Source organism: Gorilla gorilla, chromosome 11, assembly GCF_029281585.2.
Source record: "Gorilla gorilla gorilla isolate KB3781 chromosome 11, NHGRI_mGorGor1-v2.1_pri, whole genome shotgun sequence".
Taxonomy (NCBI): Eukaryota; Metazoa; Chordata; class Mammalia; order Primates; family Hominidae; genus Gorilla; species Gorilla gorilla.
The window spans coordinates 32,696,617-32,723,308 of record NC_073235.2 but is presented as its reverse complement, the minus strand read 5'-3'; the positions used below and the strand labels follow the sequence as shown (position 1 = coordinate 32,723,308).

Genomic DNA, 26,692 nt, shown 5'->3' with positions numbered 1-26,692 from the left:
TGGTTTACTTACAGGCAGGTAGGAGACAGGAAAGTCGAACTTATAGTCTTCAGCTTGAAGCTTATAAACCAACTTCATCATTGGGCCACTGAACACAAAATTGAACAAACAAACAAAAACAGGGCAAATGAACTGCGAATTATCTTGCTTTGATTGTTTCTTAATCTTGAGAAATTCAGAGAGTGCTTTAAAGGTGGAATCACCATGAGGAATCACCCAGCCTCTCTCCGGTGACCAACCTACCTACCCAGGGTCGAGAAATTCCATCACGATGCTGTACTCCACAGGATTCACGCGCCCCTGTAAGCAGCGGAGGTTCCAGCCAACGAGGACACCATCTAGGCTGCCAAAAATGCTCTCTACCAGCCATGGGAAGATGGTGTGCAGCTCCTGAAACAATGTGTGGTGAAGCCGCGGGCAGGACCAGCACCCACTCCTGCCCCGGCTCTAGTCCTGCACCACCTGCTGCCCAGCTCCCTCTGAGGAAGCCACTCCCTGGCTGAGACCTATGGGATCAGCCCTGCACCCAAAGGAAGCCTGGTGCCATGGTGCCAACGACAAGAGCAGCTTTACGTTCTTCCAGTGGGGTACATGGCATACCAAGCAGTGTTGCTTTAGACTTGGGCCAGTTAAGTAAGTCAGCCTCCGATCAAAATACATTTTTTGTGTGTGATAGAAGATTAAATTAAGAAAAATAAATTTTTAAAAAAAACAGAAACAAGAAAATAAAAAAATAAACAAAATACATATTTTTTGAGACAAGGTCTCACTCTGTTGCCCTGGCTGGGGTGCAGTGGCGCAATTATGGCTCACTGCAGCCTTGACTTCCTGGGCTTGAGCAATCCTCCCACCTCAGCTTCCTGAGTAGCTGGGACTATAGGCACATACCACTACACTCAGCTAATTTTTAAATTTCTTGTAGAGATAGGTTCTCAGTATGTTGCCTAGGCTGGTTTTGAGCTCCTGGGCTTAAGTGATCCTCCCACCTCAGCCTCCCAAAGTGTTGAGATTACAGGCATAAGCCACCACAAAAAAAGATTCTTTAAATAGTGATGGAAACTTCTGACTTGAAGGATGCTCTATCAGAAAGGAAAGCAACATCCTTTCCAGAGTGAAGCCCCTGAAACCTAACTGACCTATTGCCATTTGGTATTAACTCCTTGTCTAGGCCAGCTTCCTGGGCTTGACAATTCCAGGTGTGATTTAAATACATATTTTTAGTATTTACATCAGGGTTTCTCAATCTTGGTGCTGTTGACATTTTGGGCTAGATATTTCTTTGTCGCAGGGAGCTGTCCTGTGCTTTGCAGAATGTTTCCAGCAACCCTGGCCTCTACTTCTTAGATGCTAGTAGCACACACTCCCCATCTACCTCCAGATGTGACAACCAAAAATGTCTCTGACATTGTCAAGTGTCCCTGAGGAACAGAGCATCTGTGGCTGAGAACTCCTGATCTACAAGTTCACATGTTTAAATGTGTCCATAAACATAATGGTCATGATAATGGCCAGGCCTCTGTGCCAGGCAGTGCTCGGGGTTGGGGCAGGGAGGGAAATTAGGAATTATAATAAAGTTCTTCAACGAATGTATAAGACATGCTCCAAAGAGAGATGTTAGCAGAGCTATACCTTTGCTGGAAAGTCCTCAATGACTTTAACCAAGTCTTGGCACTGCTGTGCAAAGGGCTTATTTATAGAGTCAGCTTTCAGGCTAGCCTAGAAGACAGAACAAAGCGAAAAAATCACGAGGACATTCACTCTGCAGCTTTTAGTGGCACTCTGGCTTGAGTCAAACAGAAATCCAAGCAATAGGTTATGAGTCAGACCCATAACCACTGGCCTGGTTCCCCAGCCCCTCATGTGTGTCAGTGGCCCAAAGAGTACTACTAGGAGAGGCCGTAGTTCTGTGCTCTCTGGACCAGGAACTATCAGCCTTGTTTCCCAGTACCCCCTCAGAGTGCTGCACATGATCAGAACAGGATTGACTTCCACCAATCCATAAGTAGGGGTTGGTCCCAGAGTCAGCCCCAGAGCCAGAAGAGGATCTTGATTGTGTAAGGGCACCCCTCACAAACCACAGAGTACCACTGAGTTTGTACGCATCAACTGGAAATTTCCAGCCTGATGGACCACCGTGATTACACCATTGTGATCATCAGTAAGAACACCCAACAACATCACGGCTATGGCAGAAGCTCTCTTAAATGAGCTGTCCTTTATTCAGTAGACACTGAACCACTAAACCAATGATCTTAAAACACAGGGCAGACAAAAATTATAGACGGCTTCAGCCAAGTAGACACTAATCATGAAGGCAATGGAGAGGCCAGAAAAGACTCAGGACAAGGACTAATGAAATCTACCTAGTCGTAGGATGTGAGGAAAGCACCCTGACTACAAGGAGAAAAAGGGCGTCTGTGCGAATGGATTAAGATCAGGAGAAACAGCTAGAATTTCAACCTAGAGAGCTTTGCCAAAGGATATCTAAGGCCTTGTCTACCTCCAAACGAGGGTGGATTTCACAGTGATTGAGACAGAGATGGAGACCTGAGCTATCTGGCCATGGGCCAGACCTGTTGACTCTAGTGGGGTGCACTGAGGAAGAATGTCCTTCCACACAAATGTTTACAAAAACACCTCCTAAGAACTAAAATTAGGAACTTTTATCACCAATACTTGCCTCATATCTAACTTCTCACTTCTCAGTATCATTTTTTTTTTTCTTTTTGAGTCTTTACTATGTTGCCCAGGCTGGTCTCAAACTCTTGGGCTCAAGTAATCCTCCTGCCTCAGTCTCCTCAGTAGCTGGAACTCCAGGCATGAGCCACTGCACCCAGTTCTCAGCATCATGTTTAATAAAGTGCAACCTAGCAGCCCCCCGCACAACAGTGTCTCCATTTTTCACTGATGACAGTTATGACTGATTATTAGAATGCTTCGTATCTATTTAAGAATTTACAAGTTATGAACATTCTGATATACATCCTTCTCACTTGCTCCTCCTCCTCGTACCCTTGGGAAGTAGAGAAAATAGAATTTGAATGAACTTGTCTTGTATGAGAAAACCCAGAGCCCAGAGGTTGAGTAACCCCAAGGTCCTGTAGTAATAACGAGGCACAGTCAAGTTAAGGAGTCTTCCATTGTTTCCATCACATGCCCCTAAAAAACAACCACTACAGAGTTCTTCAAGTCAATGGGAAGAACACTCAAGTCCCACAGCTACAGAACTATGGCCACACTGACACTCATGCAAGCAGTTGATATTTACCAGTAGAAAGCTGGGCTGCTGCAGGTGAGGGAACGCCATAGCAGCCTCCAGTGGAGAGTTGAAAATGGCCTTCTTAGCAAACCACTGTGGAAAAACAAAGACAAAATCTCAACATCTGCAACACAGCAGAATCTTTTTATATTTTTCTTTAGAGACAGGGTCTCGTTCTGTTGCCCAGGCTGGCATGCGGCAGCACGATCATAGCTCACTGCAACCTCAAACTCCTGGGTTCAAGCAATCCTCCCACCTCAGTCTCCTGAGTACAGGCACGTGCCACTATGCCTGGCTAATTTTCCTTTTTTTTTAGAGACAGGGTCTTGCTATGTTGCCCAGGCTAGTTTGTCAGGCTGTGATGCCCAGGATCCTGGCCTCCACTGATCCTCCTGCCTTGGCCTCCTAAGTGTTGGGGTTACAGGTGTGAGCCACTGCACCTGGCCCTAACAAAATATTACATAGTTTCACAACACCCAGGAGAATATCACACATTACATTACCAATTCGCAACACACATTACATTGCCAATTCTCATGTCTTACTTATTGATTAGAGACAGGGTCTTGCTTGCTCACTCAGTTTGCAGCACAGTGGTGTGATCATAGCTCATTGCAACCTCAAACTCCTGAGCTCAAGTGATCCTCCTGCGTCAGCCTCCCAAGTAGCGGGAACTACAGGCAAACATCACCAAGCCCAGCTAATTTTTGCACTTTTTGTAAAGATGGGGGTTTCATCATGTTGCTCAGACTGCTCTTGAACTCCCAGACTCAAGTGATCTATCCGCCTCAGCCTCCCAAAATGTGGGATTACAGGCGTGAGCCACCACGCCCGGCCAGCAATTCCCATCTTTTATACAAATGCTGTTCTCAACCGGGCACAGTGGCTCCCGCCTGTAATCCTAGTACTTTGGGAGGCTGAGGCAGGAGGATCACCTGAGGTAAGGAGTTCAAGACCAGCCTGGCCAACATGGTAAAACCCCCGTCTCTACCAAAATACAAAAATTAGCCGGACATGATGGTGGGTGCCTATAATCCCAGCTACTCAGGAGGCTGAGACCCGAGAATCACTTGAACCCAGGAGAAGGTGGTTGCAGTGAGCTGAGATCACGCCACTACACTCCAGCCTAGAAGGCTGAGCAAGACTCTGTCTCAAAAAAAAAAAAGAAACACTGTTCTCCTGCAGCCCATAGTGGCCAGCTTCAGAGCCAAGTTTGTGGTACTGAATCCCTGGTAATGCTTGTACAGCATTTGTTATATACCAGGACTCACTCTAAATGCTCTCTATATATCTCCTCATTTAATCCTCAGTGGTAGGCAGAATTCTAAAGATAGCAGCCCAAGATTCCCAACCCCTGTTTGTTCAATCAAATACTCATCTAGGTACTGCTGTGACGGCATTTTGCACATCCAATTAGAGTCCTAAGTTAGTGGACCTTAAGTTACAGAGTAGTCCCCAGCTGACAGCCAGCAAGGAAACAAAGACCTTAGTTCTACAACTCCAAGGAACTGGATTCTGCCAGCAACCTAAATAAACCTGGAAGCAGCTTCTTCCCTAGAGTCTCCAGATAAGAGCAAAGCTGCCAACACCTTGATTTTAATCTTGTAACGCACAGCTGAGCTTGCCTGGACTTCTGCACACATAACTATGAGATAATAAATGCATGCTGGTTTAAGCTGCTAAGTTTGTCATACAAGAATAGAAAAACCAACCTCACAACAACCCAATGGGTACAGATGTACTATGACTTCAGGTCAGTACAGATGATGAAGGAGAAGCAGAAATGGGATAATTCACTTACCCCCACCCAGCTAGTAAGTGGCAGAACCAAGATTCCAATACAAAGACCGCCTCACAAAACTGAGACGGGGCAAATCCCCTCCATATTACCTGTGCACTATGCAATGAACGGAGGGGAAGAGCAAGCTCTGCCAAGGGAGCCTTTGAATAAGCCATGAGAAAACTAGGATCAAAGGCCAGGCACCACGGCTCACACCTGTAATCCCAGCACTTTGGGAGGCCACGGTGGGCAGATCACTTGAGGCCAGGAGTTCAAGACCAGTCTGGCCAACGTGGCAAAACCCCATCTCTACTAAAAATATAAAAATTAGCTGGGTGTGGTGGCGGGCACCTGTAGTCCCAGCAACTCGGGAGGCTGAGGCATGAGAAATGCTTGAGCCCAGGAGGCGGAGGTTGCAGTGAGCCAAGATCACACCACTGCATTCTAGCCGGGGTGATAGAGGGAAACTCTGTCTCAAAAAATGGAAAAAAAAAAAAAAAGAAAAAAAAAGAAAGAAAACTAAGATCAGCTTTCCAGATTCCTACCTCTCAGCTCACCCAGGTCAGAAATGAAAAATGCTCAGACCTAGACTTCACAGACAGGAAGTCTGCCAAGTCCCACTGTTGGGCTAGTTACAGTTTTCATGGCCCAGCTCTGCCCACTGCACAAGTAAAGGCACTGGGGTGACACCTGGCAGTCTGTGGAGGAAGAGAGGCTGGGTGTAAAGAGGCCATGTAGGCAGTTGTAGAGTGAGAGGAGACAGGAATCTCTGCCTCTCGGCAATAGGAACATCTCCCAAGTTTTTTCAATTCTTTTTTTTTTTTTTTTTTTTGAGACGGAGTCTCACTCTGTTGCCCAGGCTAGAGTCCTGTGGCGCTATCTTGGCTCACTGCAAGCTCCGCTTGGGTTCACGCCATTCTCCTGCCTCAACCTCCCGAGTAGCTGGGACCACAGGCGCTGGCCACCACACCCGGCTAATTTTTTTGTATTTTTAGTAGAGACAGGATTTCACTGTGTTAGCCAGGATGGTCTCGATCTCCTGACCTCGTGATCCGCCTGCCTCGGCCTCCCAAAGTGATGGGCTTACAGGCATGACCCACCACGCCCAGCCTCTTTTTTCTTTTTCTGACTGAGTCTCACTCCATCATCTCACTGCAACCTCCACCTCCAAAGTTCAAACGGTTCTCGTGCCTCAGCCTCCCGAGTAGGTGGGATTACAGGGGTCTGCCACCACAGGCTGCCTAATTTTTCTATTTTTAGTAGAGGCGGGTTTCCCTATGCTGGCCAGGCTGGTCTCAAATTCCTGGCCTCAAGTGATCCGCTGCCTCAGCCTCCCAAAGTGCAGGCTTTTTCAATTCTTTTTTGAGATGGAGTCTCGCTCCGTTGCCAAGCTGGAGTCCAATGGCATGATCTCGGCTCACTGCAACTTCCGACTCCCTGGTTCAAGCAATTCTCTTACCTCAGCCTCCCGAGTAGCTGGAATTACAGGCACATGCCACCACATCCAGTTAATTTTTGTATTTTTAGTAGAGATGGGGTTTCACTATGTTGGCCAGACTGGTCTCAAACTCCTGACCTCGTGATCAGCCCTCCTCGGCCTCCCAAAGTGCAGAGATTACAGACGTAAGTCACCATGCCCGGCCGCTTTTTCTTTTATTTCCTTTTTTTTTTTTTTTTTTGAGACGGTCTCGCTCTGTCGCCCAGGGTGGAGTGCAGTGGCGCGATCTCGGCTCACTGCAAGCTCCGCCTCCCGGGTTCACGCCATTCTCTTGCCTCAGCCTCCCTAGTAGCTGGGACTACAGGCGCCCGCCACAACGCCCGGCTAATTGTTTTTTGTATTTTTAGTAGACAGGGTTTCACGTGTTAGCCAGGATGGTCTCGATCTCCTGACCTCGTGATCCGCCCGCCTCAGCCTCCCAAAGTGCTGGGATTACAAGCGTGAGCCACCGCGCCCGGCCAGCTTTCTCTTTTTCTTTTTTCAGACGGAGTCTCGCTCTGGGCTCTGTCGCACAGGCTGGAGTGCAGTGGCGCGATCTCAGCTCACTGCAACCTCCGCCTCCCGGGTGCAAGCAATTCTCTGACTCAGCCTCCCAAGTGGCTGGGATTACAGGCGACTGCTACCACGCCTGGCTAATTTTTGTATTTTTTACTAGAGACGAGGGTTCACCATCTTGGCCAGGCTGGTCTTGAACTCCTGACCTCGTGATCCACCCGCCTGGGCCTCCCAAAGTGCTGGGATTACAGGCGTGAGTCACCGCTCCCGGCCTCAATTCTTAATCTAGCTATCAATTGCAGTGTTAAAGAAAAACGCCTCAGTCCTAAGGCACTTGGTCAAGAAAACGCTGCACTACTACAAAATGATCAAAGCAGCATTAAACTGTGGACTGTTGGGTAAGTGCGGAGCTCTAGAGACGATGAAGGGGAGAGCATCTCTGCTCAGAAGAAGCTTTCATGGGCAGCGACTGAAAGAATGAGGCCCAGAGGAATTTCTAGGAAATTTCCAAGAAAGGAAATTCAAACCCGAGAATTCCCAAGAGGTGTCTCCCACACCCCTGTTATCTGACTCTGCCATGGCCACCCTCCCCCATCACAGGTCTCTGCGTGCCATGAACCTAGAGTCCACTTCATGGCGACTCTCCAACACCTATTTTCTCCAGGAGCTGCTTCGGACCCCGTTTGTTTTTTGTTTTGTTTTGTTTTGTTTTTCTAACAGCGACAGCCCTTGGGCAACGCCAGTCATTCCAAGCAAATTCTGTCATGCCAACACCTCCCTTAGCAGCACGCGCCCACTTGTTCCCAACTCTCCTGCCAATTGGGCTTCGGGAGCCTCCAAAACCAAGGCTCGGAGATGTGGAGTACACAGGGGAAGGGTCGAGCTGGGACCCACACCCGGCTCTTCATCCCACACCGCCTGTCGAGCCCAAGGCTCAACTTCAACACAAAGCTCTCCTTCCCTCAATTCCTTCAACGACGGGTAACCTTCAACGAACACTTACCGGACCGGGACAGAGTGTACGAGCCGCGCGGGAAGGTGGCACAAAGGCATGGCCCAGAGGGGTGGCAGGAAGACTCAGCCGGGGCCCTCCACTCCCCAGCCTGCCCGGCCTGGGCAGAGCCGCCGGGCCGCCCGAGTCCTGGGGCTCGCGGAGGAACGGAGATGGCCTCCGCAGGGGCTCGGGGAAGCCCCCAGGGCGCCGGACCGTCTCACGCGCGCGTCCCGCGCCACTCACCTGTGGGATCCATAGCGTCGCTCGCCTCAGAGGTGGAAGCCGCCATTCCGCCACGGCGCCGAAAGTCGTCATCAAGCTGCGCGCAGAGCCACGCCCCGCGGCCGGGCGGGAAAAGCGCTTCTACCTCTTTGGGCCGTTACCTCAAAAGGCGCGTGCGCAAAGCGAAGGCCGGCCGGGCGGGAAAGGGAAATGCCGAGGCAGGAGTGCGGGAGGAGGGGGTGGTCCACAGCTGAATGCGCCTGCGTTTTGGCGGCCTCCGGCGCCCCAAGGTAGGGCTCACGCACTTTCTCCCCAGCAAGGAATCCGCGTGCGCGTAAGCAGCATTGTTGATTAGTGCCCCCCCTTCCCCCCGCCCGCCCCGAAAAGCGACACCTAGTGGTGCACTGGTGCGGACCAGAAAATTGCACGCTTTCTTGAAAGAGGCATTTACCGAGCGCCCAATGTATGCCTGGCACTGGGCTGGGTGCTGCCACCTAAGCGAGCACGACCAATGCAGTCTATCAGGGAGGCCCAGATCGCCAAGCAGCGGACCCCTGCAGTCCGCCATGCCACTCCCGGCTCCTAGAGCGCCGCTCAGCACACCGTGAGCGCCCAATAACTGTTGGGCTCCAATGACGCCGCGGAGGCGGCCCCGTCCCCGCGCTCCCGCAGCTCCCGCCCCTCCCGCCAGGGCAGCCCGGGAGGCCAGACGTTGGCGCTGCAGGGAGAGGGTGGTGGGCGCAGCCGCTAGGGGGCGCGGCGGGGCGGGGCGCACCTTTCCGCGGGCCGCGGGGATGGCGGCGCAGGGCGTAGGGCCTGGGCCGGGGTCGGCGGCGCCCCCGGGGCTGGAGGCGGCCCGGCAGAAGCTGGCGCTGCGGCGGAAGAAGGTGCTGAGCACCGAGGAGATGGAGCTGTACGAGCTGGCGCAGGCGGCGGGCGGCGCTATCGACCCCGACGTGTTCAAGTGAGCGGAGCGGGTGGGGGCCGCATGCTAGCCAGACACCCCCCGACCTCTGTCTGCTCTCCGGGTACGCCCGGCCCCCTGGTCGGGAGGAGCCCCCGCCCCCGTCCTTGTCGGGTCTTCAGGGAGGTGGCCGCGCCGGGCGGAGAGGGCTCACCGGCCCCGCGTCTGTCCCCGCCAGGATCCTGGTGGACCTGCTGAAGCTGAACGTGGCCCCCCTCGCCGTCTTCCAGATGCTGAAGTCCATGTGTGCCGGGCAGAGGCTAGCGAGCGAGCCCCAGGACCCTGCGGCCGTGTCTCTGCCCACGTCGAGCGTGCCCGAGACCCGAGGTCAGAGCTGGGCCCGCTGTCCCTGCCCCAGTGGCGGGGGTGGCGGGCGGGGAGGGGGCAGGCGCGGCACAGCGGCGGCGTGGCCCTGAGTGGCCAGGCCTGTCTGTCGGTCTAGCCCCAGCACCTGCAGGGCCCATCCGTGGGCTCTGCTCCTGGGCTTCGCTGCCAGCGTTAGGAGGCACGTCCAGGTCAGGTGGACGCAGAGTGCGTGCCCCAGGGTGGTCCAGGCTGGGTAGGGCTCCTCCGCTTAGCTCCCCTCCACGTCTTCACTCAGGCCTTCATCCTACAACGTCGGGAATCAAGACGGTTTGGGGCTGGGCGCCGTGGCTCACGCCTATAATCTTTGGGACCCCAGGGCGGGAGGATCGTTTGAGGCCATGAGTTTGAGACCACTCTGGGTGACAGGGTGAGATCCTGTCTCTAAATGTTTTTCAAAAGACAGTCTCGATCTCTGTCCTGTGGTATACAGCATCCAGGGAAGTGCCCAGGGACCAGGGCAGGCAGACGTCTTCCTGCCTTTACCCCACCTGGGCCCAGTTCCTGCGCAGGGGCTTGGCCAGTCCCGGTCAGCTTTCCCTCTGATGATTGCAGGAAGAGAGTCAGACGCGGAACTCCCAGGGTGCAGAGGCCTGCGGGGTCTGAAGGGCCTCCTCCCTCTCCAGTGTGGTGACTGGGCTGAGGAGATGCTGGGACTGAGAGTGTCATGGTGGAGCCTCCGTCCCTGCTCATCCTTTCCGCATGTTGCTTCTGCTCCTGATGGCTCTCTCTGAAATGCAGCACAACCCCCCAGGCCAATGGAAGGAGGCCCAGAGCTGGCTCCCTGCCTGGAAGCACGAGGAGACCTGCACAGGCATCCTGAGAAGGCGTGGAGAGCAGGCTGCCTTCATGGGGGGAGTGCCAGGGCCTGGGCACCCACACCCACTGACCCAAGAGGGCCCGGGCACCTGCGTGCTGGCCTCTTCACTGACCCTCGCTCTGTCTGCTCTCTTTGTGTGTCTCTCTGACCTCCAGAGGCCTCCTTTCTCTCTGCCAGGAACAGTAGCCCCCCTGCAAGGCCCTCCTTTTCCTCCAGCCCGCAGCCTGCGGCCTCTCCGGTTCTGCTCCACAGCCCGGCTGCCACACACTCGCCTCTCTCTCCAGGCCCCCCGGGTTCCCTCCGCCTCTCTTGCTGCCTGTTCTCTCCTTTTGCAGGTTGCGTTTATTGGCTTATCTCTGGGGGTTGGTGCTCTCCCTTGTTTCCATGGAAACTGCCTGGCCCCAGGAGGCCCAAGCAGCTTTGAGCTGCAAGGGCAGGACCGTGCAGGCCACCACTGCCCTGCCGCTTAGCCACAGGGCATGATTTCTGACTCGGTTTATTAGAGACATGGTGTGGCAGTCTCTAGACCCCACAGTCGGGCTGGCATCCGGGGACAGGACCAACACCCCCACACCCCAGAGGCGAACTGTGGTGAGTGTAAAGAGCCCCTCTCCAGGGGAAGACAGCCGGCCAGAGTGCGGTGTGCTGTGCTGGAGAGCACAGCCCCAGGCGTGACAAACACCTCGGCCTCTTAGAAGTTGTCCCTTATCTGGACAGGATGTCTGGAGGCTGAAACAGAGACTCCCACCTTCCCAGAGTCTCCTGGGCAGTGCCACACAGATGCCATGTGCTGGTCCCATGGCCACACTCCAGCACTCAGCCCCCTTGCCCACCTCACTCCTGAGTTAGCACACTTTCCAGGTATCAGCAGGTGTGATCAGGGGCCCAGAGCCAGGGTCCTGTGAGAGCCCAGGGGTCTTTGGTTGCACCTCCTGCATGCGCCTCCTGACAGCGCCCACCTCACTGCCACCCAGAGCTCAGGCCCAAGGGAGGGTGGAGAGGGGCTGAGGGACAGGCCTGGAGTAGGGGTGTATGCACTGCAGGCTGAGATGAGCAATTGAGGGGCAAGTGTCCAGCAGGAGGGAGAAACTGGGAACAGAGTCCTTGTCACTCCAGGGGATGTTGCTGCTCACTCAGCACTCACTCAGGGCTCTGGGTGCCAAGCCCAGCTCTCAGGGCAGAGGGCATGGCAGGGAAGTGAGATGATCACACTCAGAGCCCAGTGAGAGGCAGTAAGGAAAACCACCAGCGAGACCAGTGTGGTGGCTCACACCTGTAATCCCAGCACTTTGGGAAGTCAAGGCAGGTGGATCCCTTGAGCTCAGGAGTTCAAGACCAGCCTGGGCAACATAGCAAGACCCCATCTCTACAAAAAATACAAAAACTAGCCAGGCAGGGCTGGGCGCGGTGGCTCACGCCTGTAATCCCAGCACTTTGGGAGGCCGAGGCAGGCGGATCTCGAGGTCAGGAGATTGAGACCATCCTGGCTAACACGGTGAAACCCCGTCTCTACTAAAAATACAAAAAAAAATTAGCTGAGCGTGGTGGCAGGTACCTGTAGTCCCAGCTACTTGGGAGGCTGAGGCAGAAGAATGGCGTGAACCTGGGAGGTGGGGCTTACAGTGAGCCGAGATCACACCACTGCACTCCAGCCTGGGGGACAGAGCGAGACTCCGTCTCAAAAAAAAAAAAAAAAACTAGCCAGGCGGGCGTGGTGGTGGTGCCCATCTGTATAGTCCCAGCTACTTGGGAGGCTGAGGTGGGAGGATCGCCTGAGCCTGAGGGGGATGTTGCAGTGAGCCAAGAGCTTGTGACTGGACTCCAGCCTGGGCAACAGAGCAAGACCGTGTCTCAAAAAAAAAAAAAAGAAAAAAAAACGCTAGCAATGGAGATGGGAGGAGGCTTCAGAGCCCAGAGAGCAGCAAGGGTTACACAGGGGGGTTACAGGGGGTAACAAGGGTTACAGCAGGGGGGTAACAAGGGTTACAGCAGGGGGGTAACAAGGGTTACAGCAGGGGGGTAACAAGGGTTACAGCAGGGGGGTAACAAGGGTTACAGCAGGGGGGTAACAAGGGTTACAGCAGGGGGGTAACAAGGGTTACAGCAGGGGGGTAACAAGGGTTACAGCAGGGGGGTAACAAGGGTTACAGCAGGGGGGTAACAAGGGTTACAGCAGGGGGGTAACAAGGGTTACAGCAGGGGGGTAACAAGGGTTACAGCAGGGGGGTAACAAGGGTTACAGCAGGAGGGAGGTCGGCAGAGCCCCACACGTGTGAGCTGGGGCAGTGGGAGGGCGTGGGAGAGGCAGAGTGCTGTCCAGGTGCTGGTAGGCCGGGGGCGGGAGGAGGCAGGTAGGGGGGCACAGTTAAGATGTATGTGGGGGTTGTGGCACTGGAAATGCAGGCATAGAGGGGCCGGGAGGATTAGGGGGTGCTGTGTGAGCGAATGGGGGCTCCGAGAGAATTTACCCAAGGACAGGAGTGGCCTGGAGTGCTGGGCCCCTCAGGGTCATTTGTTCCTTGAGGGCTCTGTCCTGGAAGCATTGCCCAGGTCCTGTAGGCTGGGTGGCAGAAAGCCAGGACATGAGGGCACCGAGGCCCCGTGGGGATAGAGTGGAACCTGAGGAGGAGGTGGAGGGGAATGGGGCAGACGTGGGGCCACACCAGGAGTGTGCTGCTGAGTGAGAGGCAGAGGCCACAGATGGAATGCTGAGAGCTCTCTGAGGCCCACATGTTACAGCATCTGACCACACAGAGCTCCGGCTGCCCTGGTAATGGCAGAATCTGGGGTGGAGGACATAAGGGGGGTTGTTGGAGTGATCCGGCTGGGGGGGCGTGGAGGCCATAGGTTTCCCACAGGACTCGGGTGTGGAGTTCTCCAGGCTGTGGGCCAGGCCCTCTCAAGCTTGCCTCTGTGAGCTGCAGCAGGCACCCTGGGTCCTCTGGATGCCTGTCCCCCAGCCATCCAAACAGCCTGTGGGGACAACCACCACCAGATTCACTCATACCCACAGGGAAGGGGAAATAGAAAACCCCAGAAGCACAGAGGGGCAATGCTTGTCTTGGTGAGAATCTGGAGTCATTGAGGGAAAAATAAATTCAGTCAAGCGTTCTATTTAAGTTTAGGGAAACTATACGTTTCAAAAGTTGTCCAGAGCATGCATGTAAGATGACGTTTGGAGTGTGGAAGCCATCTCACCTGAGCTGTGCTGCCTCATACAGGAACCTCGAGCCACACATGGCTGGCATGGTCATTGCACTGCGTGTGGTATGCACAGCAGATGCCAAATGACCGGTACAAAAGGCAATGCAAAAAACCCACCACACCTTGGGAGGCCACAGCTACTGGATCTCTTGAGCTCAGCAGTTCAGGACTAGCCAGGGCAACACAGGGAGACCCAGTCTCTACAAAACACAAAAATTAGCAGGGCATGGTGGCACACATCTGTAGTTCCAGCTACTTGGGAGGCTGAGGTTGGAGGATTACTTGAGCCTGGGAGGTCGAGGTTGCAGTAAGCTGTGACTGCACCACTGCACTCCAGCCTGGGTGAGAGAGTGAGACCCTGTCTCAAAAATAAACAAAAAACCCCAAAGTGAATGAGGCTGGGCATTGGTTCACACCTGTAATCCCAACACTTTGGGAGGCTGAGGCAGGAGCATCACTTGAAGCTCGGAGTTTGAGACCAGCCTGGGCAAAATAGCAAGACCCCACCCATCTCTACAAACAAACAAGAAAAAGAACAAAGGTGAATGCAACATCTTATGAATAACTTATGTACTGATTACGTATTGAAATAATACGTTGGATATTTTAGATTAATTGAAGTATTTGAGCTAATTTTGCATTTTCTTTTACTTTTTATTTATTTATTTATTTTTGAGACAGTCTTGCTCTGTCACCCAGGCTGGAGTGCAGTGGCACACTCATAGCTCACTGCAGCCTCAACCTCGTGGGCTCAGGCAATCCTCCCACCTCCTCTTGAGTAGCTGGGACTACAGGTGCACACTACCACACGTGGCTAATTTTTTAATTTTTTGTAGAGATGGAGGTCTCACTATGTTGTCCCAGCTGGTCTCTAGCTTCTGACCTCAAAGGATCCTCCCGCCTTGGCCTCCCAAAGCACTGGAATTACAGGCATGAGCCACTGACCCCTGCTGAGCCAGGCTGTTTTCAACATTCAATGGTCATTGACTATCTTTGGCGCTTAGGAGGGCCCTCCAGGGACCAGGCGTAGGGGCATCAGTCACCCTGCCCTCACACCCCAACCTGTAGCCACACTTGGTTCAATCCCACTGTCTAGCCCGTCTGACTCAGTAGCCCCTCCCGAGGGAGCAGGGCTAAGCAAAGCTGGTTTCCCCACTGCAAGGCACTGCAGGCCATTCTATTCTGGGCCTTCTCATCCTTCATAAAGTGAGGAGGCCTGAACAGGGCTCCCCACTAGCTCCGAGAGCACGCAATTCCTGAAGATTTCCAGGATTTTCTTAGTATCAGTTATGGCTTAAAGTTATGTTGGTTTCACATTTCCAGGGTTTGTCAACCCTGTCAGATTTAAAGATAAGCATTATTAGCCAGGTGTGGCCCCATGCTTGTAGTCCCAGCTACATCGGAGGCTGAGGCAGGAAGATCCCTCCAGGCCGTGAGTTTGGGGCAGCAATGAACTGTGATTGCATCACTGTGCTCTAGCCCAAGTGACCGAGCAAGACTCAGTCTCTAAACCCCCCTCCCCCACCACTCTAAAAAAAAAAAAAAAAAGCATTATTTGCTCTTTTCTGCTTCGCTCTCATCCTTGTTTCCAGAAGGGACTGGGTCACTACTGAGGGGAGGAGAGGAAGCTCAGATGGCAGCAAGCTGAAGGGAAGCCGACTCTGAGTCAGGCCTAGGTCTGCGGCCTGCCATGCCGCATGGTGCGGGGAGCTGAGAGCGCATGGGCACCTAAGCACCCAGATTAGGCTGCGGCTACAGAAGATCTGACTCTGTCTGGCCTGGCCTGCGGAGGGACTGTGGCCTCAGAGGAGGATGCTGGCCCAGTGTGGGAGCTGCTGCAGGGTGGCGGGTCCCGTCTGCTCATGGAAGACAGAATCCTTGCCCCTTGACCAGTCAGTGGGGACTAGAATTATGGCAGTTTGTACCACAAGAGATGCGTGGTGGCTATTGTCTGCTTTGTGCCTTTTTCACGAGTCACTGCTGGGCTGAGGTGGCCAATCGTCACCCACCACGTGTTCCTGACTGCGCTCCTCCTTGGCTCAGGGCAACCCTGACTCCATCTTTGTTGAGTCAAGTGTGACAAGCTGACAGAGTTCCCAGCATGACACCGCTGTAACCCTCACCAGCACCAGGCAAGAATGAGCAAAGATCTCATTATCTGAGGAAGAACTCCCCGGAAACTCATAAGGAGGGCCATCCTATCCCTGCAGGGTATGGGGAGAATTTTGTGGTATTAGCATAGAAAGGGAGCTGGAGGTACCTCTGGAAGAGTGGGGTTCCACGGCATCTCAGACACAGGAGTCTCTGCTTGTTCAGGGTGACAGATGGTGAAACAGAAATGACCTAATGGATCTCTAGACACCCGGTTGCATCTTTTCTCCAGGAATCCAGTTTCCCATTGCAGGGTATTTGACTACACTTGATAAGAGGCCAGGGAAGGACCAGGATTGAGGCTGGGTGTTCTGTTGGCTGAACCCTTGTCTGGAGTCACCCTGAAAGTGATGGCAGGGGAGTTCCCGCAAGGGACTGCCCCAAACCTTTCCAGGATGAGAGCCAGTTGGGATTCCAAAGGAAGAAACACTTAATGCCAGGGTGGTCAGTCCAAAGCATTTGTTAGGGAGCTTACATACAGAGGGGGCTGCAGTGTACCCTCACGAGGGACAGCCAGGAAAGAGGTTGTGCCTAGGCACACCGCACTGAGGGGGTGGGGTGTGGAGTTTCTATGAGGGTGCAAGGAATTTGGCTGGGGTGGGACCAGTTTCCACGTGCTTAGCAACATGTCAGATCTTTCAGTGTTCCAGGCAACAACCTAAACGTGTATCAGTGTCTGGGAACATGCAAGCCCCAGCCAGGGTTTGAGCCTGCAGGGGGAACATGTAGCTGATTAGGTCAGAGTGGTCAAGGCACTTCCTCAGTCAGGACAAAGGAAACGCTGGGGGGATGAAATGGGGGACCCAACACTGAGTCAGGCATGGGACACATGCCCTGTTTAGAGCCCACGGGCCAGACCCCGCCAGGCCAGAGCAGGGGAGAGCCCTGGCCAAGGCACTCCGCATGGGGGGCTGTGACCCCACGGGCAAGCCTGCTACCCAGGCATGTTTGTACCTTGGAGGGTGCTCTCAGTCTTGCTGATGCTGTCAACACCCTGAGCCCAGGGAAATCCATCCCATTAAAATAAAGCTCTGGCCCAAGTGTGGTTGCAGATTTTTCTTGGCTATCTTAAAGAGTAAAGTAAGCAAATTACAAATCAAAGAAACTCTGAACCAGTGGTCTTCATCCGAGAGAGCCTCTGGTGTTCAGAAGGAAAGTCTCAAGCATTCAGACTGTGGCAGGAACCCTGTCATGGAATCTGGCAGCTAAACCCGAAAGCAAGAGGCTTGACCACTGCAGAACACTCGGGTAGGTAGGAAACAATGAAAGAGCTTCCAAAATCAAAATCAGAAACCCAATTCCAGGACTTGGTGACTGCAGTACTTCCTGCCTGTCACCATCTGGGGCAGCTCAGATGTGCAGTCCAGCGTGAACACACCTTGAGGATGAGGCAGCGCGTCCCTGCTGCTGCTGCCGCTGATGGCACCATCAGGGCAGACTAGGTTTGCTGACCAGGCTAGGTGTGGACCAGCACACCTACCTTTCCCTAAATGGGCCTGTGGCATGTGTCCTTTCAAAATGTTCCCTTGGCAGTGTGCTCCTTGCGTGGCTTCGCTCCTAGGACACATCCAAAAGGGTCCCCTGCACACTGCGAAGGGCTTTTGGGGCGTGACCTGTCTTTAGTGGTTCTGAGTCTCAGGACTTGGGGCTGATGCAGGGCCTCTAGCTGAAGCGACTTTGATGGAAATGTGTAGACACAAATGTTGCCCAAGGAGCACGAGTACAGCAGGTGCTGCAGTTACGGGGCACGCCCATTCCTAACATTGTGCTTTGTGTCTCCTCAGGGAGAAACAAAGGCAGCGCTGCCCTCGGGGGAGCATTGGCCCTGGCAGAACGCAGCGGTCGCGAAGGATCCAGCCAGAGGATGCCACGCCAGCCCAGCGCTACCAGGCTGCCCAAGGGGGGCGGGCCTGGGAAGAGCCCTACGCGGGGCAGCACCTAGGATGGGGCAGAGACTTGTCGCATCTTTGTCCCCAGCAAAGGCTACGTGTTACCTCCTTCAATTGATAATAAACCTTTCTGAGATGCAGAGGGTCCAGGTCAGATGCTCTCTACCGTTTTTTTTTTTTTATATTAAGGCACACTTAGAATGAAGTTTCTGTGCTGGTCCTGGTTGTGCCACAGTGAACTAACCAGGTCCCTTCACCATGGGTCAACTTCCTGAACCTGATTCGAGTTCTGAGAAAAGCCATCTGGATTGCCAGGTCTTTTATAAATAGACGTCAACAAGCTTCACTTGGAGTGAAATGTGGGAGGTTTTTTTGGTTTTTTTGAAACGGAGTCTTGCTCTGTCACCCAAGCTGGAGTGCAGTGGTGCGATCTCGGCTCACCACAAGCTCCACCTCCTGGGTTCACGCCATTCTCCTGCCTCAGCCTCCCAAGTAGCTGGGCCTACAGGTGCCCACCACCACGCCCGGCTGGTTTTGTTGTATTTTTAGTAGAGACGGGGTTTCACCATGTTAGCTAGGATGGTCTCGATCTCCCACCTCATGGGAGGTTTTCTACCAAGACAGTTGACAGTGCTGAGGGACAGGGTGGCTGTGTGTGCGCAGAGGGCGAACGCTGCCTTCCAGGTTACCGTGGAGCACTGGGGTCAGCATGGGTGTGTTGTGACCTTCTGTGGGTCACGAATGCTGTGCAGAACTCGGTTAATACTCTTTCCCCCTCTAAAATGTCCTGACCTTACACATTTGACCCACAGCTTTAGAGACTTCATGGACAAGCCCCATCACAGACCTCCAACACTTCTAGTCTCCCGTTTAGCCAGCATGACCCATCAATAAAGAAGCCCGAAAAATCACAGATTCAGCTGAAAACCCTGACTCAGCTTTCCTAGAGTTTAGGAAATCTATACATTGAACGCCTGGCTTTGAAGAAACACTATTTTCCCCTGGTCAGGTTACTTCCGTGGCAGCTGCTTATGTACAGTCCTGCTGCACCCAACCCCACGCCAGCAGCAGGGCAGGCTCGCACCCCACCGCTGTCCATGCAGGCTCTGGGGTCCCACCGGCTCCTGTAGGCAGAGCTAAGCTGCACGACACACAGAGGTCTTGGTTTTATACAGAATCTTTAATTGCAAACAACTTGGAAGCAGCCATCCCGGGGGTGGCAGGGGAGAACCCAGCACACCCTCCCCTCAGTATTCTTCGCCTTCTTCAGCCTCAGCTTCCACGGAATCCACGCCCACCTCTTCATAATCCTTCTCTAGAGCTGCCAGGTCCTCGCGGGCCTCAGAGAACTCTCCCTCTTCCATGCCTTCGCCCACGTACCAGTGCACAAAGGCCCGCTTGGCATACATGAGATCGAACTTATGGTCCAGGCGGGCCCAGGCCTCCGCAATGGCCGTGGTGTTGCTCAGCATGCACACGGCCCGCTGCACCTTGGCCAGGTCTCCCCCGGGGACCACTGTGGGGGGCTGGTAGTTAATGCCCACCTGCCAGAGAAGGGAAAGAAAGCAGTCCGTGAAGCTTATATCAAACCTAGAAGTGGTAGCTACTTTTCCTCAAACAGAAGACACCCTGTAGGTGACACGGAGAATGCTCAGTTCACCTCACAAACGTCACTAAGCCCTTCTCTGCACCAGGCAGGGTGATAGTTCCAGATGAGGAATAGAGAAAGGAACCTTGGAGGTAGCCACCCTGGTGGGATCCCAAGCTACCTAAAGGTCTGTGTCCTAGTACCTGTGACATGTGATAGGTGCCCAGGTGAAGACAGTCTTCCCTCTGAAAATGTATGCTGCTTGTCTTCTTTGTAGATTACAATTAAATTCTGTAGCTAAACTTTTCTCCCCCAGATAGATTCAGAGTACACAACTCTTCCCCATGCTATCACAAGGAACATCATACCCACTTCTGACCCACAGAACAAGCCACTGTGGATATGCAAAGGTAGCAGATCATGGGTCAAGAGTCATATGAATGCTGCTACCACAGCAGCAGGAAGTGGTCGAAGTGGTCCATGTGCCTGCATAAGTAGGGGGTGACATTCCAAGGTGGTAACCAAAGGGGAAGCATTCCAAGTTTCAGAACTCGGGAATAACATGACCTGAGGTCCTGGCAGCAGTGCACAGGGTCAACTAGAGCAGGGATCAGCAAACTCGTTCTATAAATGACAACATCAGGCCAGGTGTGGTGGCTCAAGCCTGTGACCCCAGCACTTTGGGAGACAGGCGGGCAGATCACGTGAGGCCAGGGGTTTGAGACCAGCCTGGCCAAGATGGCAAAATCCCATCTCTACTAAAAATACAAAAATTAGCCAGGCGTGGTGGCAGGTGCCTGTAATCCCAGCTACTTGGGAGGCTGAGGCAGAGAAGTGCTTGAACCCGGGAGGTGGAGGTTGCAGTGAGTCAAGATCGCACCACTGCATTCCAACCTGGACGACAGAGCAAGATCGTCTCAAAAAAAAAAAAAAAATTACCCGGGCATGGTGGTACATGTCTGTGTTCCCAGCTACTTGGGAGGCTGAGGTGAGAGAATCGCTGGAGCCTGGGAGGCAGAGGTTGCAGTGAGCCAAGATCACACTACTATACTCCAGCCTGGGGGACAAAGCGAGACCCTGTCTCAAAAAATAAATAAATAAATAAATAAACTCACCACAGATATATAGTGTGATGACTCAGAAAGAGAGTTCAAAAGACATCACTGAGCTGGGTGCAGTGGCTCACGACTGTAATCCCAGCACTTTGGGAGGCTGAGGCAGGCAGATCACCTGAGGTCAGGAGTTCAAGACCAACCTGGCCAACATGGCGAAACCCCGTCTCTACTAAAAATACAAAAATTAGCCGGGCATGGTGGCAGGTACCTGTAATCCCAGCTACTTGGGAGGGTGAGGCCGGAGAATTGCCTGAACCCGGGAGGCAGAGGTTGCAGTTAGCTGAGATCGCACCACTGCACTCCAGCCTGGTCGACAGAGCAAGACTGTCTCAAAAAAAAAAAAAAAAAAAATCACTGAATCAATTATCAACTCTGGTTCACTAACTTATGCCCACATGCCTAGCCCATGGAACAGGGATAATCTCCCCAAAGGATGTGGGCCTTCAGGGCCAGTGTTATTCTGTGCATCTGCTGCTTGCTGAAAGGCCTCCACATCACCCAGTCATACCTTAAATCCAGTCGGGCACCAATCCACAAACTGGATAGTGCGCTTGGTCTTGATGGTGGCGATGGCCGCATTGACGTCTTTGGGGACCACGTCCCCCCTGTACAACATGCAGCAGGCCATGTACTTGCCATGGCGAGGGTCACACTTGACCATCTGATTGGCTGGCTCGAAGCAGGCATTGGTGATCTCGGCCACAGACAGCTGCTCGTGGTAGGCCTTCTCGGCTGAGATGACTGGGGCGTAGGTGGCCAGGGGGAAGTGGATGCGGGGGTACGGCACGAGGTTGGTCTGGAATTCCGTCAAGTCCACATTCAGGGCCCCATCGAATCGCAGGGAGGCCGTGATGGAGGACACGATCTGCCCAATCAGGCGATTGAGGTTGGTGTACGTGGGACGTTCAATGTCCAGGTTGCGCCGACATATGTCATAGATGGCTTCATTGTCAACCATGAAGGCACAGTCAGAATGTTCCAGGGTCGTGTGGGTGGTCAGGATGGAGTTGTAGGGCTCCACCACGGCTGTGGAGACCTGGGGGGCTGGGTAAATGGCAAACTCTAGCTTGGACTTCTTGCCGTAATCCACTGAGAGCCGCTCCATGAGCAGAGATGCGAACCCAGAGCCAGTGCCGCCCCCAAAGCTGTGGAAGATGAGGAAGCCCTGCAGTCCTGTGCACAGATCCGCCTGAGAGAAACCACACAACGTGAGCCAATGCCCGTGGAAGCCACACCACCAACCTCCAACAAGCCAGGGCCGCTTCTCTTTGCCTCTAAAGAGTTGATATGGATTCAAATCATCCATAATAAACATGCAGTACACTTTGAAGCAAAGAAAAGCAAAGATCTACGGACAAATCACCACTGCAGACTCAGTAGGACTCAAGATGCTGGTCTAAGTTTTTGCCTGTTTGTTTGAGACGGAATCTTGCTCTGTTGCCCAGGTTAGAGTGCAGTGGTGCAATCTCAGCTCACTGCAACCTCCGCCTTCCAGGTTCAAGCAATTCTCCTGCCTCAGCCTCTCAAGTAGCTGGCAGTACAGGTGTGTGCCACCACACCCAGCTAATTTTTGTATTTTTAGTAGACATAGAGTTTCACCATGTAGGCCAGGCTGGTCTCAAACTCCTGACCTCAGGTAATCCACCCGCTTTAGCCTCCCAAAGTGCTGGGATTACATGTGTGAGCCACCGCGCCCGTCCAAGATGCTGGTCTAAGTGTTGATAAAATGACTTCCCTTTCACATTCCAAGAACTACCCCTCCCATGCAAGACAATGGCCACATGAAACCTTCTCTTCTTACCAGTTTGCGGATCCGGTCCAGGACTAGGTCAACAATCTCCTTGCCGATGGTGTAATGGCCCCTGGCGTAATTATTGGCTGCATCTTCCTTCCCGGTGATCAGCTGCTCCGGGTGGAAGAGCTGCCTGTAGGTCCCTGTGCGCACTTCATCTGCAAAAGAGACAGTGTGTGCTGTGAATTTTTAAGGCCTGTACTCACCAAGATGGACACATTCCAGGACTGTTCACTTCTACAGAGCACACGCTGTTCAAAGTACATGACCTACATGTCATAGGTCAACAGTGGCAGTGTCTGGTAGAAAATGTCTCTGTGTGATAACCAAACTGCATATGCAATTTATGACTCTACGAAGTTAAACTCAGCTTGTGGTATAAATGTCAGCACGACCAGTTCCCAGTGAAAGGAAACAAGCTCTTGCACTCCTACACAGGTACATAATTCTTTCCTACGTGTAGCTACATCAAAGGCTGTAAGTTAAAAACTCTTACAACCTGGGCAGTCACCAGGTCAGTGTGACTTCTGCAGGGCAGTCCCATCAGGGCACCCTGGATGACCTGGGTCCCACAGGCTTTCAGGTGACGCTGTCATCTCCTGGGGGGGCCACTGAAAGGTGCTGCCTCTTTGTAGCTCTCCTTGGAAACTACCTCAGGCTGCGAATCTGAAGGAAGCAAATGACTGTTCTGTACTTACCTTCTATGTCTAAGATGCAGGTCAAGACTCTCGTGCACCAGCATAAGAGAATGCACAGCATTCGGGAGGGAACCAATGCCACTGCACCCTGCAGGCAGGGCCACCTGAGCAGGGCTGAGGCAGCCATGAGGGAATCTCTTCACAGCCCATCTTACTGCTGGCAAAGCAACTTTTCCCTGTAGGTCAGGTTTTCCTAAATTAGGGGCCGAGTCTCACAGACACTTTCATTATGAACCTTTCAGTTTCTCTCCTAACAATACCATGGGCATATGCCTGTCTAACCCATCCTTTCAGCAGGAGGATTCAAAGGAGCCCACACGGGGCTTTACCAATGCTCTCCCACCCTCTCAGGAAAGCTGCCATCCAGTGCCCAGGCACCTACCAACCACAGTGGGCTCCAGGTCCACAAACACTGCTCTGGGCACGTGCTTGCCAGCTCCAGTCTCACTGAAGAACGTGTTGAAGGAGTCGTCCCCGCCACCAATGGTTTTATCACTTGGCATTTGGCCATCGGGCTGAATTCCATGTTCAAGGCAGTACAGTTCCCAGCAGGCATTGCCGATCTGGACACCCGCCTGCCCCACGTGGATAGAGATACACTCGCGCTGTGAACCGGAACATAAATGTGAACCCATTCATTTCAAGGCAACTTGAAACTATATGGCATGCAAAATATTCTAATTTAATATTTATATACTGCTTCAGTATCTGGCACTTTCACAATCGATATTTCCTAGGAGGGTTAGTGACTGATCCCTTTATCGCTGTGAAAACTAATTGCTGTAAACCATACTAGCTAGTAAGTTCTAGAGGTAGCCCTAGAACCTGTTTGCCACTACACAAAACTTAGGTTATTTTAAAACTTGGAAGCCATGTAATGTCAATAATCAACCCCACATTATAGCCCGTCACAGTAATTCTCTGAAGAATATGTAGCAGTTTTTGATTATGTCCTGATCAAAGGATAAGGTAGTCGGGTTGGGTAAGGAAATACAGAGTAGGTCCCAGGTCACCATGGTCCAAGCCCAGGTGCTCAGTGTGTGTCCTCTCTCTGCCCCCCAGTTCTACCCCGTCCATCATTCACCACCTGCTCTGTGCTCTCGAAGGCTGACCCTTGAGAACAGCATGAGAGGCCTTCCTCGCCCTCTGGCTTCTTGCTGGTTTGGTCAATGGCAGGCAGCAGTGGGATACTGGGGGGCTGGAGGAAAGCAGTGCCAGGGTACTCCGTCCTTGGCCCCTTCCTGCTCAACTGCTGTGGGTGACCTGAATCCCTCTCAAGGCCACACTTTTGGCAGGCTGCCCTCTTCATAAAACTACCCTCCCAATTTCTTATAGCCACTCCCTCTCTCTACCCCTTGAAGCCTACGGGTGTAATGGCTCCCAGACATCATCAGTGCTGGGACACTGCACCGTCCTTTGGTGGTTTCTTTAAACTCTGCCAAGCCGGGTGTGGTGGCTCATTCCTGTAATCCCAGCACTTTGGAAGGCTGAGGCGAGAGGATCGCTTGGGACCAGTTCGAGACCAGCCTGGGTAACATAGTGAGTCCCTGTCCCTATGAAAAATTTACAAATTAGCCAGGTGTGGTGGCACACACCTGTAGTACCAGCTACTCGGAAGGCTGAGGCGAGAGGACTGCTGGAAGCCAGGGGTTCAAGGCTGCAGGGAGCCGTGATCTTGCAACTGTGTTCCAGCCTGGGCAACACAGCATTTATTGAGTGCTGTCTCAAAAAAAAAGAAAAAAGAAAAAAGAAAAAGAAAGGAAAAAAAGGATAACTGACAAACCACAGCTATTCAGACTTGGGACTTGGGAATCTGCTATGTTAATAGGCTGCTTTTTTTGTTTGGTTTTTTGAGGCAGGGTCTCTGTGGCCCAGGCTGGAGTGCAGTGGCGCCATCACGACTCACTGCAGCCTCAAAGTTCCAGGCTCGGTTGATCCTCCCACCTCAGCCTCCCGAGTAGCTGGAAACACAGACCCGCATCACCATGCCCGGGTAATTTTAGTATTTTTTTTGTAGAGACTGGGTTTCGCCATGTTGGTCAGGCTGATCTTGAACTCCAGACATTAGGTGATCCGCCCGCCTCCACCTCCCCAAGGGCTGGGATTCCAGGCGTGAGCCGCCGCGCCTGGCCTAACGGTTGCCTTTAGGTGAACGAGGCAATGTTGCAGCAGCGTCTGAGCCTTAATTCCTCATCTGACCAATGTCCACAGCCCCAACCCCCGTCAGCGAAGGCTCCTGGGGCTCCTCAGTTGTTTCGAGTAGCACAAAGACGTGTGAAGCGGGAGCAGCGCCCTCCTGTCTTCAGGAGGCGACGCCACTATTTGCTTTCTGGGGGACGGGACACCGTCAATGGTCCCCGTCCACTAAAGGCCGGCAGCTTCATCTAAAACAAAAGCCGCCGTCCCTGCCCTGGGACCTGCAGATCCAGGAGACGATCCCATGTCCTCCTGTCCCGCACTAGACCCTGCGTCCTTCTCTGGCCTCCTCTCAGCGCCCAGGCCCGCAACAACGTCCCTCTGTCCACCCGAGGCCACCTTCGTCTGCCTGGGCATCTGCGGGGCGGGAGTGACCCGGGTCTTACCATGGCGAACTCCGCTGCTTCAGCCCAACGCTACTTCCAGACCTCAACCGGCTGCCACAGCTGCTGAGCGCCCAACTGCAACGCCCTGCCCGTGTGCGCCGCACAGGATTGGCCCGCCGGTGCCAGGCCGCCATTGGCTCGGAGTTCCTGGGAGGCAGGCCGAGGGCCGGATCCCAGTTCTGATTGGCCGTTGCTCAACACGTGTAGTGGGGATGCTCTCTGATTGGATGCAGGATTGGCGGGAAGGCAGCGGGGTCATCAAAGGCTGCACGGTTGCTGAGGCATTTCCGGGGTGTCTTCCGACCAGGGTTGGAACAGCTACTGCGCTGCCTCTGTGGGTCGCGGAACATTGCCTTGCTCCCAGTGTGCCACTGCCCCTCCCTGATTGCCCCAGGCCTGCTCCTCTCCCTGCCTAATTCAGATCTTTGCAAACAAGGCCACCTCTGAGAGGCCTTGCCACCATCTACCCAAGTCACAGCAGCACCGCAATTATCCTCCTCTTCCCTGTTCCCACCCAGCACCCGGGAAGTGGCAGGATTCAATCACTTTTCTGACCCAAAGGGAGAAAACGAGCCGGGCACGATGGCTAACGCCTGCAATCCCAGCACTTCGGGAGGCCGAGGCGGGTGGATCACCTGAGGTCAAGAGTTCCCGAGACCAGCCTGGCCAATGTGGTGAAAACCCATCTCTACTAAAAACACAAAAATTACCCTGGCTGGTGGTAGGCACCTGTAATCCCAGCTACACAGGAGGCTGAGGTAGGAGAATCGCTTGAACCTGGGAGGCAGTTGTTGCAGTGAGCGGAGATTGGGCCACAGCACACTCCAACCTGGGCAACAGAGCCAGACTCCGTCTCAAAAAAAAAAAAAAAAAGGAAGAAAGGAGGCAAAATTAACGTAAGTGGAGAGGTTGGGCCAGGCACACCAGCTCATGCCTGTAATTCCAGTGCTTTGGGAGGCCACGGCAGGAGGATTGCTTCAGGTCAGGAGTTCGAGACCAGCCTGGGCAACGTGGTGAGTCCCACCTTGCCTGTTTCTACAAAAAATACAAAAAATAAAATTAGCAAGGCATGGTGGCTTGCGCCTGTAATCCCAGCTACTCAGGAGGCTGAGGCAGGAGAATCCCTTGAACCCGGGAGGCAGAGGTTACAGTGAGCTGAGATCACGCCACTGCACTCAAGCCTGGGTGACAGAGCAAAACTCCATCTTGAAAAATAAATAGTTTATTTGGGCCAAGTTTGAGAAGTGCAACCCTGGAGATGCAAGTTGTCTTAAAATA

The 26,692-nt window shown here is 53.2% G+C and overlaps 3 protein-coding genes across 10 annotated transcripts in view; 1 reads left to right on the top strand and 2 right to left on the bottom strand.

The window, feature by feature from the left end:
- The window catches only part of LOC101134642 (sphingomyelin phosphodiesterase 4), a 29,360-nt gene extending 20,815 nt beyond the window's left edge, over positions 1-8,545 (bottom strand). For 3 of the 7 annotated variants that reach the window (XM_031008727.3, XM_031008728.3, XM_063694758.1), the window contains exons 1-5: positions 8,270-8,545; positions 3,269-3,352; positions 1,630-1,716; positions 248-390; positions 13-88 (exon numbers count right to left, since the gene is read on the bottom strand). In XM_031008727.3, coding sequence (XP_030864587.1) covers positions 13-88; positions 248-390; positions 1,630-1,716; positions 3,269-3,352; positions 8,270-8,341 — 462 coding nt within the window. In that variant the 5' untranslated portion in view covers positions 8,342-8,545. Of the gene's footprint in view, positions 1-12; positions 89-243; positions 391-1,629; positions 1,717-3,268; positions 3,353-8,035 lie in introns of those variants that run through there. The other 4 variants (XM_031008725.3, XM_031008726.3, XM_031008729.3 and 1 more) reach the window with 4 other exon arrangements.
- Positions 8,546-8,880: 335 nt separating this feature from the next.
- Positions 8,881-17,779, top strand: LOC109025979 (mitotic-spindle organizing protein 2B). Of its 2 annotated transcripts, XM_019022431.4 has the most exons (4): positions 8,881-9,212; positions 9,391-9,539; positions 10,551-10,730; positions 17,535-17,779. In XM_019022431.4, the coding sequence occupies exons 1-4, from the start codon at positions 8,881-8,883 to the stop codon at positions 17,690-17,692; spliced, it is 819 nt and encodes a 272-aa protein (XP_018877976.2). In that variant the 3' UTR covers positions 17,693-17,779. The 2 variants fall into 2 exon arrangements, with proteins under 2 accessions (XP_018877976.2, XP_030864591.1); XM_031008731.3 differs by lacking the exon at positions 10,551-10,730.
- Positions 17,780-18,800: 1,021 nt separating this feature from the next.
- On the bottom strand, positions 18,801-25,563 carry LOC101135000 (tubulin alpha-3 chain). The gene is made up of 5 exons (XM_031008724.2): positions 25,415-25,563; positions 23,215-23,437; positions 22,144-22,292; positions 20,851-21,531; positions 18,801-19,183 (listed from the first exon to the last, which is right to left on the bottom strand). The coding sequence occupies exons 1-5, from the start codon at positions 25,415-25,417 to the stop codon at positions 18,887-18,889; spliced, it is 1,353 nt and encodes a 450-aa protein (XP_030864584.1). The 5' UTR covers positions 25,418-25,563; the 3' UTR covers positions 18,801-18,886.
- Positions 25,564-26,692: the final 1,129 nt, after the last annotated feature.

What these genes read in the sequence shown, in the direction of transcription:
- LOC109025979 (XM_019022431.4), top strand. Translation starts at nt 8,881, where the DNA reads ATGACGCCGCGGAGGCGGCCCCGTCCCCGCGCTCCCGCAGCTCCCGCC. An exon ending in ATCGACCCCGACGTGTTCAA is followed by an intron (nt 9,213 to 9,390) that starts GTGAGCGGAGCG and finishes TGTCCCCGCCAG; the next exon opens with GATCCTGGTGGACCTGCTGA. An exon ending in GAGCGTGCCCGAGACCCGAG is followed by an intron (nt 9,540 to 10,550) that starts GTCAGAGCTGGG and finishes TCTGACCTCCAG; the next exon opens with AGGCCTCCTTTCTCTCTGCC.
- LOC101135000 (XM_031008724.2), bottom strand. An exon ending in TGGACCGGATCCGCAAACTG is followed by an intron (nt 21,532 to 22,143) that starts GTAAGAAGAGAA and finishes GGTTTCTCTCAG; the next exon opens with GCGGATCTGTGCACAGGACT. An exon ending in GGTGCCCGACTGGATTTAAG is followed by an intron (nt 19,184 to 20,850) that starts GTATGACTGGGT and finishes CTTCTCTGGCAG; the next exon opens with GTGGGCATTAACTACCAGCC.